The sequence below is a fragment of the Crinia signifera genome, chromosome 1, assembly GCF_055691185.1.
Source record: "Crinia signifera chromosome 1, ASM5569118v1, whole genome shotgun sequence".
In the NCBI taxonomy this organism is placed as follows: Eukaryota; Metazoa; Chordata; class Amphibia; order Anura; family Myobatrachidae; genus Crinia; species Crinia signifera.
In genome coordinates, this window is record NC_139217.1 from 1023934 (window position 1) to 1040920 (window position 16987).

Consider the following 16987-nt stretch of genomic DNA (forward strand, 5'->3'; position numbering starts at 1 on the left):
TATTAATACTTTAGAGGACAAAACTAGGCAAAGTATTATTTCAGAAATGAATGATTCTTGATATCTGGTTTTGTCTAATTTGAAAGGATGGATTCATGCTTATCCTTATTTTTGAGATTTTTCCATTCCTCTTTTCTGTTTTCTGTTTTGATTATGATTTAAAATGTATTTAAATGTCTCTGATATGAACAATGATATTAATATGACAATAACAAAAGTAATATGTACATAGGACCTTGCTTCTAGATCGGAACAACTTGCATTCCCCCAACCCCCCCCCTGAGTTTTCCTACCCCCCCTCTGTCTTCGTGTATATGTTTAGATGTATATATAGAATAGAGACTAAGGTAAAGTAATAGTGTAATATTAGTAGGGTGTGCAGTTTGAGGTTAATAACAGATACCGCAAAGAAAAATATATTTGGTGGGGTCGAATTAACAGAAAAAAACTTTTGTTCTCTGTATTTGCCCTTTTTAATCGGCTACATTTTAACTGATCCCATATCAACGACTATATTAAGACTGAAAAATTTTATTAGACTACACCCTGGTTTATATTTTTATTTTTATCATTATTTTAGTTCTGATATTTGAAAAATAAGTGTCATTTGAATGTCTGGAAAAGACTTACTTGTTGATGTATATCTGTATTATCAGTACTAAGTGACATATTACTTTATACATAATATGTTATACACCGACTTTTATGTTATATGTCTGGAAAATTTCAATAAACTATTAAAAAAAAAAAAAAAAAAAAAAAAAATATTTAGCCCTCAGTGTCCGTACAACAGGGTCACAAACATGACAACAAATGTAACGTTCTTACTTGCAATGTCACCAATAAATAACTTTGCTTCTAATTGTGGTAGAACCTTCATGTTGGTCTTGTTCTGAGGGACCATAGATTTCATAACAAAAATTGTTTTAGGTTTAAATATTGACCTGTACATGTCAAGGTCAAATGATGTGACCTTTGACCTTGAATATACAAGGAAGCAGTGGAATCTAAGACCACGCCTCTTGCATATCTAGATTGTCGCCACCTGTCACGGACCCAGATAAGTCAACCTGAGCAGCTCCGGCCGTGACTGGGGTTCACTTTGGACACACGGTCCCTATATAAGATATGCCGCCACCAATGCAAGCTTGAAGGACGCTTGCATACGTCCGGATACACAATACAATATATAAAAAGGTTATAGCGTAGGCCGCCCGTTCGGCTTAAGTCCTAAGATCACAAATTCAGAACTGGAATTATGAACGATTTATTCCAAGAAATACTTCAGAGCTCAGTGATAAAAAATGGTTACAAAGAGGGTTACAAAGATTTAAAAAGTACACACAAAAGACTACAACTCACACAAAATAAATGGGAATTAAAAATGACAGAACTGTATCTTACACACAAGTACTGATTCTGTAAAAATGAGGGGGAAAGGAAGACGACAACAACAACAGCATGATTATCCCACCCCTATCCCAGATACACTCAGATTTACTTACAGCGTTACAGGAAATATTATAGAAACCACTCATGAGCTCAAGTACTAATAACTAGGGAAACCGAACTAGGAAATACCGCACCCTCATTGGTCCGCCAGGAGCGGGCAATGCACACTCTGGCTAGCATACATATTGTCTAGCACTAGCATTCATGTCATCCTCTGGCAGGATCCCCCAAAACCACTAACCCTTCTAAATATGATGTCCTACAGGTAAAAAACGGGGACAGACGCTCCTCCGCCCAACCACTGAATATGGGGCACGATAGCGGGGACAGCAGCACCTACCTCCGACCATCCCCTGTATATGGGGCGTGATACCGGTCACAGCCGCACCTCCCCTGTACATGGGGCGCGATACAGCGGGATAGCCGCTCTTCTGCCCATCACCTGCATATGCAGCGTGATACCAGGGACAGCCACTCCTCTGCCCATCACCTGTATATGGGGCGTGATAACGGGGACAGCAGCTCCTCTGCCCATCCCGTGTATATGGAGCGCGATAACGGGGACAGCAGAGCTCCTCCACCCATCACTTGTATATGGGGCATGATGCCGGGGACAGACGCTCCTCCCCTGTATATAGGGCATGATGCCGGGGACAGAAGCTCCTCAGCCCATCACCTGTATATGAGGTGTAATACCAGGGACAGCAGCACCTCCGCCCATCACCTGTATATGGTGCGTGATAACGGGGACAGCAGCACCTCCGCCCATCCCCTGTATATGGAGCGCGATACCAGGGACAGCCACTCCTCTGCCCATCCCCTGTATATGGGGCGTGATACCAGGGACAGCAGCTCCTCTGCCCATCACCTGTATATGAGGCGTGATACCAGGGACAGCAGCTCCTCTGCCCATCACCTGTATATGAGGCGTGATACCAGGGACAGCAGCTCCTCTGCCCATCACCTGTATATGGGGCGTGATACCAGGGACAGCAGCTCCTCTGCCCATCACCTGTATATAGGGCGTGATACCAGGGACAGCAGCACCTCCGCCCATCCCCTGTATATGAGGTGTAATACCAGGGACAGCAGCACCTCCGCCCATCACCTGTATATGGGGCGTGATACCAGGGACAGCAGCTCCTCTGCCCATCACCTGTATATGAGGTGTAATACCGGGGACAGCAGCTCCTCTGCCCATCACCTGTATATGAGGTGTAATACCGGGACAGCAGCACCTCCGCCCATCACCTGTATATGAGGTGTAATACCAGGGACAGCAGCTCCTCTGCCCATCACCTGTATATGAGGTGTAATACCAGGGACAGCAGCTCCTCTGCCCATCACCTGTATATGAGGTGTAATACCAGGGACAGCAGCACCTCCGCCCATCACCTGTATATGAGGTGTAATACCAGGGACAGCAGCACCTCCGCCCATCACCTGTATATGGGCGTGATAACGGGGACAGCAGCACCTCCGCCCATCCCCTGTATATGGAGCGCGATACCAGGGACAGCCACTCCTCTGCCCATCCCCTGTATATAGGGCGTGATACCAGGGACAGCAGCTCCTCTGCCCATCACCTGTATATGGAGCGCGATACCAGGGACAGCCGCTCCTCTGCCCATCCCCTGTATATGGAGCGTGATAACGGGGACAGCAGCACCTCCGCCCATCCCTGTATATGGAGCGCGATACCAGGGACAGCCACTCCTCTGCCCATCCCCTGTATATGGGGCGTGATACCAGGGACAGCAGCTCCTCTGCCCATCACCTGTACATGAGGTGTAATACCGGGGACAGCAGCTCCTCTGCCCATCACCTGTATATGAGGTGTAATACCGGGGACAGCAGCTCCTCCGCCCATCACCTGTATATGAGGTGTAATACCAGGGACAGCAGCACCTCCACCAATCACCTGTATATGGGGCGTGATGACAGGGACAGCAGCTCCTCTGCCCATCACCTGTATATGAGGTGTAATACCGGGGACAGCAGCACCTCCGCCCATCACCTGTATATGAGGTGTAATACCAGGGACAGCAGCTCCTCTGCCCATCACCTGTATATGAGGTGTAATACCAGGGACAGCAGCTCCTCTGCCCATCACCTGTATATGAGGTGTAATACCAGGGACAGCAGCACCTCCGCCCATCACCTGTATATGAGGTGTAATACCGGGGACAGCAGCACCTCCGCCCATCACCTGTATATGGGGCATGATAACGGAGACAGCAGCTCCTCTGCCCATCCCGTGTATATGGAGCGTGATACCAGGGACAGCCACTCCTCTGCCCATCACCTGTATATGGAGCGCGATAACGGGGACAGCAGAGCTCCTCCACCCATCACTTGTATATGGGGCGTGATACCGGCGACAGCTGCTCCTCCTCTGTATATAGGGCATGATGCCGGGGACAGACGCTCCTCCCCTGTATATAGGGCATGATGCCGGGGACAGACGCTCCTCCCCTGTATATGGGGCGTGATGCCGGGAACAGAAGCTCCTCAGCCCATCACCTGTATATGAGGTGTAATACAAGGGACAGCAGCACCTCCACCCATCACTTGTATATGGGGCGTGATACCGGGGACAGCCGCTCCTCTGCCCATCACCTGTATATGAGGTGTAATACAAGGGACAGCAGCACCTCCACCCATCACTTGTATATGGGGCGTGATACCGAGGACAGCCGCTCCTCTGCCCATCACCTGTATATGAGGTGTAATACCAGGGACAGCCGCTCCTCTGCCCATCACCTGTACATGGGGCGCGATACAGCGGGATAGCAGCTCTTCCGCCCATCACCTGTACATGGGGCGCGATACAGCGGGATAGCAGCTCTTCCGCCCATCACCTGTATATGGGGCGTGATACCAGGGACAGCAGCACCTCACCCATCACTTGTATATGAGGCGTGATACCGGGGACAGCCGCTCCTCTGCCCATCACCTGTATATGAGGTGCAATACCAGGGACAGCAGCACCTCCACCCATCACTTGTATATGGGGCGTGATACCGGGGACAGCCGCTCCTCTGCCCATCACCTGTATATGAGGTGTAATACCGGGGACAGCCGCTCCTCTGCCCATCACCTGTATATGGGGCGTGATACCACGGACAGCAGCACCTCCGCCCATTCCCTGTATATGGAGCGCGATACCAGGGACAGCCGCTCCTCTGCCCATCCCCTGTATATGCAGTGTGATACCAGGGACAGAACAAAGGTAATTCCCTAGGGAATGTACAGGCGCTTTGACACGAGCTGCTGCTCAAAGGTGGGGGTAGTCACTCCCCACTAAAAAGACAAGAAAGGGAGACAAGCACAAGGCAAGTCGAGCAGCGCTATGAATAATTAAACCAGATGATTGGAAAGGTACAAATAATTTTTACTCACATAAAATACACAATAAAATATACAATATTACATAACAATAAATAGTATAGGGGGGTAATAAAAGTAAATTGTAATTAAGGTATAAAAGATGACCAAGCCTCAGTGGATTTGTGCAAAAATCAATGGAGAAGAAAACACTTTTTTTTTTTTTTTAATCTTTATTAAGTTTTATATTTACAAAATACAAACATTTTTCTTGCATTTGATTTCATTCACATCAGAAACCTATATACATTCATATTACCATACTTTACATCGTCAATTATACCTACTTACATACCTACAATTTGCGTGGGTGCCTTATTCTGTTTTATCGTTTTTTTAAAGTGCCTTGTGCCATACTATATCTTTTTAAGTCTAACTGCTCTATCCTCATCCCTACGCCTAGGTGCCGTTTTCCCCTTTCTTCTTTCCTATTCTTACTCCAACCTCCATCTTCCCTCAGCTCCTCTAAATTCAATGATTATTCCCCTATTGGACCCTTCATCTATTATCCATAATGGTAGGTGGTATCTTCTTTTCTATCACATGTATCCATACATAGTTTCTAACAAGAGATAAAGAGGGATAAAAAAAAAAAGGGGGGGGGGGGGTACACCATTTAGTGTTATACATACATAAATACTTATTTACAATTATAGTGTTTATTTACTCTCTCTGAAGTGATAATATATAGCATTTTTCCTTAGTGATTAATTACCTCTTTCGGGTAAGTGTTATATTTTCCTCCTAAATTCTTATGTGTTATTCAATATTTCCGCCTCCCGTCTCCTCTCCCCCTCCTCCCTCATTATCTACACCTTTTCGGGTTTCAGATCGTTAATCTCATGCAGGAAGGGAGAAGAAGAGGGGGCGGGAAAGCAGAAGCAGCGGATCTTGATCTTTTATCTATGTGTTTACTACTTACTGTGACTTAATTTTTTGATAAAGCGGTGACTGTATCCAGTGATTCCAAATTAAATAAAATTTATTAAGTGAGTTTCGAGTATGTGCTAACTTTTTCTCTTGTTGTATTGTGATGTTCAGACGCCTTTTCCATATTTCTATGTCCGGCGCCACATCTGACATCCACCTACCACCACTTTTGCAATTGCCATTAGGTTAATAATGTATGCTTTTTCGTTCTTATTCGCATTTCCGGGCACTATTCCCAATAGACAACATTTCTGGGTCATATTTTCCATTGGTATCCCCGTCCTGGTTATATTATGTTTAACCTTATCCCAAAACTGGGAGATTATATAACATTCCCATATTAAATGGATGAAGGTACCTGGGGAGTTTCTACATTTAGGGCAGGCCGATGAGCTTCTCCCTGCAAATTTTTCTAGTCTTATTGCGGTCATGTATGATCTGTGGAGGATGAAGAGCTGCGTTTGCTGAATTCGTAATGAGACCTTTGATAAAGCTGCAGGACGCAGTGAAACGCGTAAGGTGTTTTTACCAGCCTCTGGATTCTATACAAAATTGCCCTTAAACCGTGGATTTTACACTTGATACCTCCCTTTACAGCGGCGGACACCGTGCACAGCTCTGCCAAGGACTTCTGCTACTACCATCTCCAGCACACATGTGCTCTCCAATCACTGTGCACGGAAGCCGTTTCATCCATCTTCACCAGTGATACCCCAGGCGGTGGACTGCTGAAAAGTACTCCAGTGGTGCATCCTGCTCATCTCCCTATCTGGGTAATATTCCACCAGTGGGCTACAGCGACTATCATACCCTCCAGCGGCAAAAACAGCTATTCCGCATACATCGTGAGAACTCTTTCCACCTACCTGGGACCTGGTCAATCGTGTGGTAATATATACCCAATCACTACTAAAAGTGTTTTCTTCTCCATTGATTTTTGCACAAATCCACTGAGGCTTGGTCATCTTTTATACCTTAATTCCAATTTACTTTTATTACCCCCCTATACTATTTATTGTTATGTAATATTGTATATTTTATTGTGTATTTTATGTGAGTAAAAATTATTTGTACCTTTCCAATCATCTGGTTTAATTATTCATAGCGCTGCTCGACTTTACTTGTGCTTGTCTCCCTTTCTGATACCGGGGACAGCAGCACCTCCGCCCATCACCTGTATATGGAGCGTGATAACGGGTACAGCAGCACCTCCGCCCATCCCCTGTATATGGGGCGTGATAACAGGGACAGCAGCTCCTCTGCCCATCACCTGTATATGGGGCGTGATACCAGGGACAGCGCTCCTCTGCCCATCACCTGTATATGAGGTGTGATACCAGGGATAGCAGCTCCTCTGCCCATCACCTGTATATGGGGCGTGATACCAGGGACAGCAGCACCTCCGCCCATCACCTATATATTGGGCGTGATACCAGGGACAGCAGCTTCTCTGCCCATCACCTGTATATGAGGTGTAATACCGGGGACAGCAGCTCCTCCGCCAATCACCTGTATATGGGGCGTGATACCAGGGACAGCAGCACCTCCGCCCATCACCTGTATATTGGGCGTGATACCAGGGACAGCAGCTTCTCTGCCCATCACCTGTATATGAGGTGTAATACCGGGGACAGCAGCTCCTCTGCCTATCACCTGTATATGGGGCGTGATACCAGGGACAGCCACTCCTCTGCCTATCACCTGTTTATGGGGCATGATACCGGGGACAAACGCACCTCCGCCCATCACCTGTATATGGGGCGTGATACCGGGGACAGCAGCACCTCCGCCCATCACCTGTATATGGGGCGTGATACCGGGGACAGCAGCACCTCCGCCCATCACCTGTATATGGAGCGCAATACCAGGGACCGCAGCTCCTCTGCCCATCACCTGTATATGGGGTGTAATACTGGGGACAGCTGCCCGCCACACCTGTGTATGCTGGCAGGATAAGAACTTTCCATATAACACCAGAGTGGTGGCCACTCCCAGAGTGCTCAGACCAGAACACTAGAGGAGAGCTTGGTAAGTGGGGGTCTATAGATCGGCACAAGAACCGCATTAGACAGGACTAAGCCTGGTGCCTGATGGACGTCAGCTGCTATTTCCAGCCTCCGAGCTGGCATTTCTGCTGCCAGGTAAATGACATTACATTGCTATTTGCAGCAAGTTGTAATGAGTTTGCTGATCTTAAACCAATTTTCCCTGGGCCCAGAATCATTTTAGTAAATGTAGAGCTGTGTCTGCAGCAGGAAGGCATCTATTAGTGCGCTCTCAGCTTATTAAGACACATAATGTCTGTATGACTCACAGGGTGACAGTCCTGCTATGTACTAACACTGCGGAGGAGGAGGCAGTAACCATAGAGTGCCCGCTGTAAGGGTACATAGACTGACCAATGGCATGTGCTGGGGGTGGTGGGGGTTATGTACTGATTGTGACCGCTCCTGATACCAGGCGGTACCAGCCCTGCTATGTACTAACACTGCAGAGGGAGGAGGCAGTAACCATAGAGTGCCCGCTGTAACGGTACATAGACTGACCAATGGCATGTGCTGGGGGGGGGGGGTTATGTACTGATTGTGACCGCTCCTGACACCAGCGGTACCAGCCCTGCTATGTACTAACACTGCAGAGGGAGGAGGCAGTGACCATAGAGTGCCCGCTGTAACAGTGCATAGAATGACCAATGGCATGTGCTGGGGGGGGGGGGTTATGTACTGATTGTGACCGCTCCTGACACCAGCGGTACCAGCCCTGCTATGTACTAACACTGCAGAGGGAGGAGGCAGTGACCATAGAGTGCCCGCTGTAACAGTGCATAGAATGACCAATGGCATGTGCTGGGGGGGGGGGGTTATGTACTGATTGTGACCGCTCCTGACACCAGCGGTACCAGCCCTGCTATGTACTAACACTGCAGAGGGAGGAGGCAGTAACCATAGAGTGCCCACTGTAACGGTACATAGACTGACCAATGGCATGTGCTGGGGGGGGGGGGGGGGAGGGTTATGTACTGATTGTGACCGCTCCTCACACCAGCGGTACCAGCCCTGCTATGTACTAACACTGCAGAGGGAGGAGGCAGTAACCATAGAGTGCCCGCTGTAACAGTACATAGACTGACCAATGGCATGTACTGGGGGGGGGGTTATGTACTGATTGTGACCGCTCCTCACACCAGCGGTACCAGCCCTGCTATGTACTAACACTGCAGAGGGAGGAGGCAGTAACCATAGAGTGCCCACTGTAACGGTACATAGACTGACCAATGGCATGTGCTGGGGGGGGGGGTTATGTACTGATTGTGACCGCTCCTCACACCAGCGGTACCAGCCCTGCTATGTACTAACACTGCAGAGGGAGGAGGCAGTAACCATAGAGTGCCCACTGTAACGGTACATAGACTGACCAATGGCATGTGCTGGGGGGGGGGTTATGTACTGATTGTGACCGCTCCTGACACCAGCGGTACCAGCCCTGCTATGTACTAACACTGCAGAGGGAGGAGGCAGTGACCATAGAGTGCCCACTGTAACAGTACATAGACTGACCAATGGCATGTGCTGGGGGGGGGGGGGGGTTATGTACTGATTGTGACCGCTCCTGACACCAGCGGTACCAGCCCTGCTATGTACTAACACTGCAGAGGGAGGAGGCAGTGACCATAGAGTGCCCGCTGTAACGGTACATAGACTGACCAATGGCATGTGCTGGGGGTGGGGGTTATGTACTGATTGTGACCGCTCCCGACACCAGCGGTACCAGCCCTGCTATGTACTAACACTGCAGAGGGAGGAGGCAGTAACCATAGAGTGCCCACTGTAACAGTACATAGACTGACCAATGGCATGTGCTGGGGGGGGTTATGTACTGATTGTGACCGCTCCTGACACCAGCGGTACCAGCCCTGCTATGTACTAACACTGCAGAGGGAGGAGGAAGTAACCATAGAATGCCCGCTTTAACAGTACATAGACTGACCAATGGCATGTGCTGGGGGGGGGGGAGGGTTATGTACTGATTGTGACCGCTCCTCACACCAGCGGTACCAGCCCTGCTATGTACTAACACTGCAGAGGGAGGAGGCAGTAACCATAAAGTGCCCACTGTAACAGTACATAGACTGACCAATGGCATGTGCTGGGGGTGGGGGTTATGTAGTGATTGTGACCGCTCCTGACACCAGCGGTACCAGCCCTGCTATGTACTAACACTGCAGAGGGAGGAGGCAGTAACCATAAAGTGCCCGCTGTAACAGTACATAGACCATGGGTCCTCAAACTGCGGCCCTCCAGATGTTGTGAAACTACAAATCCCAGCATGCCTTGCGACAGTTTTGCTATAAGGGAGTGTTAAAACTGTGGCAAGGCATGCTGGATTTGTTGTTTCACAACATCTGGAGGGACGCAGTTTGAGGACCCATGACATAGACTGACCAATGGCATGTGCTGGGGGTGGTGGGGGTTATGTACTGATTGTGACCGCTCCTGTCACCAGCGGTACCAGCCCTGCTATGTACTAACACTGCAGATGGAGGAGGCAGTAACCATAGAGTGCCCACTGTAACGGTACATAGACTGACCAATGGCATGTGCTGGGGGTGGTGGGGGTTATGTACTGATTGTTACCGCTCCTGACACCAGCGGTACCAGCCCTGCTATGTACTAACACTGCAGAGGGAGGAGGCAGTAACCATAGAATGCCCGCTGTAACAGTACATACAGTACATAGACTGACCAATGGCATGTGCTGAGGGGGGGGGGGGTTATGTACTGATTGTCACGGCTCCTGCCACCAGCGGTACAGCCCTGCTATGTACTAACACTGCGGAGAGAGGAGGCAGTAACCATAGAGTGCCCACTGTAACAGTACATAGACTGACCAATGGCATGTCTGGGGGTGGGGGGGGGGTTATGTACTGATTGTGATCGCTCCTGACACCAGCGGTACCAGCCCTGCTATGTACTAACACTGCAGAGGAGGAGCAGTAACTAACCATATAGTGCCCGCTGTAACGGTACATAGACTGACCAATGGCATGTGCTTGGGGGGGAGGGTTATGTACTGATGGTTACTGCTCCTGACACCAGCGGTACCAGCCCTGCTATGTACTAACACTGCAGAGGGAGGAGGCAGTAACCATAGAATGCCCGCTTTAACAGTACATAGACTGACCAATGGCATGTGCTGGGGGGGGGGGGGGGGGAGGGTTATGTACTGATTGTGACCGCTCCTCACACCAGCGGTACCAGCCCTGCTATGTACTAACACTGCAGAGGGAGGAGGCAGTAACCATAGAATGCCCGCTGTAACAGTACATAGACCATGGGTCCTCAAACTGCGGCCCTCCAGATGTTGTGAAACTACAAATCCCAGCATGCCTTGCGACAGTTTTGCTATAAGGGAGTGTTAAAACTGTGGCAAGGCATGCTGGGATTTGTTGTTTCACAACATCTGGAGGGACGCAGTTTGAGGACCCATGTCATAGACTGAACAATGACATGTGCTGGGGGGGGGGGGGGGTTATGTACTGATTGTAACCGCTCCTGACACCAGCGGTACCAGCCCTGCTATGTACTAACACTGCAGAGGGAGGAGGCAGTAACCATAGAGTGCCCGCTGTAACGGTACATAGACTGACCAATGGCATGTGCTTGGGGGGGGGGGGGGGGGGGGGGAGGGTTATGTACTGATTGTGACCGCTCCTGACACCAGCGGTACCAGCCCTGCTATGTACTAACACTGCAGAGGGAGGAGGCAGTAACCATAGAGTGCCCACTGTAACAGTACATAGACTGACCAATGGCATGTACTGGGGGGTGGGGGTTATGTACTGATTGTGACCGCTCCTGACACCAGCGGTACCAGCCCTGCTATGTACTAACACTGCAGAGGGAGGAGGCAGTAACCATAGGGTCATTACTTATGTGCCCGCTGTAACCATAGGGTCATTACTTATGTGCCCGCTGTAACAGTACATAGACTAATGGCATGTGCTGGGGGGGGGGTTATGTACTGATTGTGACCACTCCTGACACCAGCGGTACCAGCCCTGCTATGTACTAACACTGCAGAAGGAGGAGGCAGTAGCCATAGAGTGCCCGCTGTAAAAGTACATAGACTGACCAATGGCATGTGCTTTGGGGGGGGGTCACTTGCAGCTGGAGGCGGTTGTTTTCCCCCCACAGTGCACAGTCGCTCCCATCTCTCTGATCAGCAGGCGCTAACATCGGGCGTTCAGGTGATGTGCTGGTCTGCATGAGCGACACTTACTGAGGAGGCCTCTTCTTATCCCCCATCTGCCCCGTCAGAAGGACTGATGTGTTGGTCTGCATGAGGGACACTTATTGAGGAGGCCTCTTCCTATCCCCCATCTGCCCCGTCAGAAGGACTGATGTGCTGGTCTGCATGAGCGACACTTACTGAGGAGGCCTCTTCTTATCCCCCATCTGCCCCGTCAGAAGGACTGATGTGCTGGTCTGCATGAGGGACACTTATTGAGGAGGCCTCTTCCTATCCCCCATCTGCCCCGTCAGAAGGACTGATGTGCTGGTCTGCATGAGGGACACTTATTGAGGAGGCCTCTTCCTATCCTCCATCTGCCCCGTCAGAAGGACTGATGTGCTGGTCTGCATGAGCGACACTTACTGGAGGAGGCCTCTTCCTATCCCCCATCTGCCCCGTCAGAAGGACTGATGTGCTGGTCTGCATGAGCGACACTTACTGGAGGAGGCCTCTTCCTATCCCCCATCTGCCCCATCAGAAGGACTGATGTGCTGGTCTGCATGAGCGACACTTACTGGAGGAGGCCTCTTCCTATCCCCCATCTGCCCCATCAGAAGGACTGATGCGCTGGTCTGCATGAGGGACACTTACTGAGGAGGCCTCTTCCTATCCCCCATCTGCCCCGTCAGAAGGACTGATGCGCTGGTCTGCATGAGGGACACTTACTGAGGAGGCCTCTTCCTATCCCCCATCTGCCCCGTCAGAAGGACTGATGCGCTGGTCTGCATGAGCGACACTTACTGAGGAGGTCTCTTCCTATCCCCCATCTGCCCCATCAGAAGGACTGATGCGCTGGTCTGCATGAGGGACACTTACTGAGGAGGCCTCTTCCTATCCCCCCATCTGCCCCGTCAGAAGGACTGATGCGCTGGTCTGCATGAGCGACACTTACTGAGGAGGTCTCTTCCTATCCCCATCTGCCCCATCAGAAGGACTGATGCGCTGGTCTGCATGACCGACACTTACTGAGGAGGCCTCTTCCTATCCCCCCATCTGCCCCGTCAGAAGGACTGATGTGCTGGTCTGCATGAGGGACACTTACTGAGGAGGCCTCTTCCTATCCCCCATCTGCCCCATCAGAAGGACTGATGTGCTGGTCTGCATGAGGGACACTTACTGAGGAGGCCTCTTCCTATCCCCCATCTGCCCCATCAGAAAGACTGATGTGCTGGTCTGCATGAGGGACACTTACTGAGGAGGCCTCTTCCTATCCCCCATCTGCCCCGTCAGAAGGACTGATGTGCTGGTCTGCATGAGGGACACTTACTGAGGAGGCCTCTTCCTATCCACCTGTGCAGCAGTCTCTAATCTAAACCACTTTGTAGACAGAGTAATGTAAACAAACACCAGGCACCAAGTGATCATAACCAGCGCACAGGCTGGAGAAACCTTATCCCCTAATATAGACAGGACCATCCACTGCTTATATGATGTATTCTGCCTGCAGATCACGAGTCCTGTGCCAGCTACAAACCAGTACATTGTAACGGGCATTACTCCAAACAGATCACAGAACCACAGTCACCATTTATGGAGGCAGAACTGGCGGGCAGCCTTGGCTCGTCACGCATCAGCTGCACATAGTGTGAGGGGATAACGGATCCAGACGAGTAAATGATTGGTGGATGCATTAGGACATTACACAGCCCGTCCCATCTCACTATGGTGGCAGATGCGGGATGCAGTTAAAATCCCAGGGGTCGGGATCCCGGCGTTCAGAATCCCGACACTTTCTCCCTCCGTGGGTGTCCACGACACCCCTGGAGGGAGAATAAATTAGCGTGCCGAGCGTAGCGAGGCACCGGGCCCGCTGCGTGGCGAGCGCAGCGAGACCGCAAGGGGGGCGATTCACATCCCCCCCTTGTCGGGATTTCGGCGGTCAGGATTCCGGTGTCGGGATTTTGAACGCCGGGATCCCGACCGCCGGGATTTCATACTGAATCCGCAGATTCCTATGGTGAGCGGGAGCCAGACACCAGCCCCAGCGAGACAGGACAGGTACTCATGTGGCGTCATGCCAGTCTCACCTTCAGGCAGCGCGGTGATCTTGGTTGCTCGGAGGTTCAGGTTAGGTAGAGGAACCACGGAAATGTTCTTTCCAAGTCGCTGCATTGAAGGCAAAGTAAAAGAAATCTCATATTTGTGCAGGATCTTCAGGAACCCGACCTGGAACACAGAAGGATTCCCTCATTATGAATACAATGTCCTATCAGGGGGGACAGTACAGAGCGTCAGACACACAGCATTAACTATGCAGGAGAACTACAGAACCTACGCATTACTATATAGTATACACACCATCATGCAGGTGAGGCTGTATAACCTGGGCCTCCTGCTCCGTCACCCTTATACATAATGTGGTACTTGTTTCCTAGCACGGCGCCCACATTTTCTACGTACGGTACCTTACATTCATTACTGTATTTTTCAACACACCCTGTACGTTACCTTGTGTTTTTTGTTTGCTATGTGCGGCGCTGCGGACACTTTGCGGCACCTTATAAATAAACGTACTACTACTTACAGATATCGCATGCCGCGTTATAGTGGCGTTCCCGCCCCTGTTGGATTCTCTCAGAAATCACTCTGGGGTGATTTTCTGTGACTAGTGGACGCATCACTCAGCTCCTGCTGCATTATTGATATACGAGATAGATATATATATTGATATGGCAGCATCAATGGATATATTCACGTTGCCTCAGTCCGAGGAGGAGGCGATTACGTTTTTTCAGGACCGTTGACTTCTCCCAGTCACACAGAATTGCGCAAATGGCCACATGATGCGCCTTGCAGTTAAGGAGGCGATGTGGCGGTGCCACGTGAAGGCGTGCCGACTTAAGGTCAGCTTGCGAGTGGCGCAATGGTTCCCTGGCTGCCGCTTACCGTTTCTCACATTGCTACGGTTCCTGTGCTCGTGGGCACAGGAGATGACGTCTGTGGAGTATTGTGCGCAGCAGCTCCACATCTCCAAGAAGACCACAGTGCTGTACAGCCGCTGGGTCAGGGAGGCGTGTGCCCTAGATGTAATGACGCAGCCACAGCGGCGCATCGGTGGGCCAGGGACTGCTCCCAAAGGCCGATTAGCTGTGTGTGAAAGTGTCCATTAATATTGTCTTTTTAATAGTTAGTTTTCTTAAGGTTATCGGGGGGGTTGCGGAATACATGTAAAGTAATCCGCGTGCGCTCGCCACACTATTTAAATTACACTCCACGCCGACGTGGATAGTGGGGGTATGAAAAGGTCAGAGGACGCGTTCCGCCGCCGCTCGCCGTGCTTCAGGGTGGCGTTGATACTGGGGTTGACGCTAAACAATGGCATAGGTGCATGTGCTTACAATTGTAAGCACCCATCACATCTCGTGGCATGGGTGCTTGTACAATGAAATATCGCATCGCATTTGGTGCCATGCGATCCCATGCAATATTTAATTGTATAAGCACTCCTGTGCACTTACTATGGACATCGCACATCACTATACACGCTACGCAATGCGATTTTCCTACGCAGAATAGCCCACTATCACAGCTATTTGCTTAGTGGGCGCCATGCTAGGAAACAAGTATCCATAAAGTCACCATGGTAATATGGAGGTGCTACTCTGTACTATAATCACCCAATGTGTGGGACCAGCAGGTCTCTTCTACACTGCATGGACTACTGTATGCGGGGAGACAGTGACTACCTACACAGAGCGCGGGACATGCTACTGTACGCGGGGAGACAGTGACTACCTACACAGAGCCCGGGACACGCTACTGTACGCGGGGAGACAGTGACTAGCTACACAGAGCCCGAGACACGCTACTGTACGCGGGGAGACAGTGACTACCTACACAGAGCCCGGGACACGCTACTGTACGCGGGGAGACAGTGACTAGCTACACAGAGCCCGGGACACGCTACTGTACGCGGGGAGACAGTGACTACCTACACAGAGCCCGGGACACGCTACTGTACGCGGGGAGACAGTGACTACCTACACAGAGCCCGGGACACGCTACTGTAAGCAGGGAGACAGTGACTACCTACACAGAGCCCGGGACACGCTACTGTACGCAAGGAGACAGTGACTACCTACACAGAGCCCGGGACACACTACTGTACGCGGGGAGACAGTGACTACCTACACAGAGCGCGGGACACGCTACTGTACACGGGGAGACAGTGACTACCTACACAGAGCCCGGGACACGCTACTGTACGCGGGGAGACAGTGACTACCTACACAGAGCCCGGGACACGCTACTGTATGCGGGGAGACAGTGACTACCTACACAGAGCCCGGGATATGCTACTGTACGCGGGGAGACAGTGACTACCTACACAGAGCCCGGGACACGCTACTGTACACAAGGAGACAGTGACTACCTACACAGAGCGCGGGACACGCTACTGTACGCGGGGAGACAGTGACTACCTACACAGAGCCCGGGACACGCTACTGTACGCGGGGAGACAGTGACTACCTACACAGAGCCCGGGACACGCTACTGTACGCGGGGAGACAGTGACTAGCTACACAGAGCCCGGGACACGCTACTGTACGCGGGGAGACAGTGACTACCTACACAGAGCCCGGGACACGCTACTGTACGCGGGGAGACAGTGACTACCTACACAGAGCCCGGGACACGCTACTGTATGCGGGGAGACAGTGACTACCTACACAGAGCCCGGGATATGCTACTGTACGCGGGGAGACAGTGACTACCTACACAGAGCCCGGGACACGCTACTGTACACAAGGAGACAGTGACTACCTACACAGAGCGCGGGACACGCTACTGTACGCGGGGAGACAGTGACTACCTACACAGAGCCCGGGACACGCTACTGTACGCGGGGAGACAGTGACTACCTACACAGAGCCCGGGATACACTACTGTACGCGGGGAGACAGTGACTACCTACACAGAGCCTGGG

At 50.9% G+C, this 16987-nt stretch overlaps 1 protein-coding gene across 2 annotated transcripts in view; it reads right to left on the reverse strand.

The window, feature by feature from the left end:
* Positions 1-16987, reverse strand: part of ADISSP (adipose secreted signaling protein) — a 94806-nt gene that overhangs the window by 12047 nt on the left and 65772 nt on the right. For both annotated transcript variants that reach the window (XM_083158317.1, XM_083158367.1), the window contains exon 4: positions 14088-14226. In XM_083158317.1, the coding sequence (XP_083014443.1) occupies positions 14088-14226 (139 nt within the window). The remainder of the gene's footprint in view (positions 1-14087; positions 14227-16987) is intronic.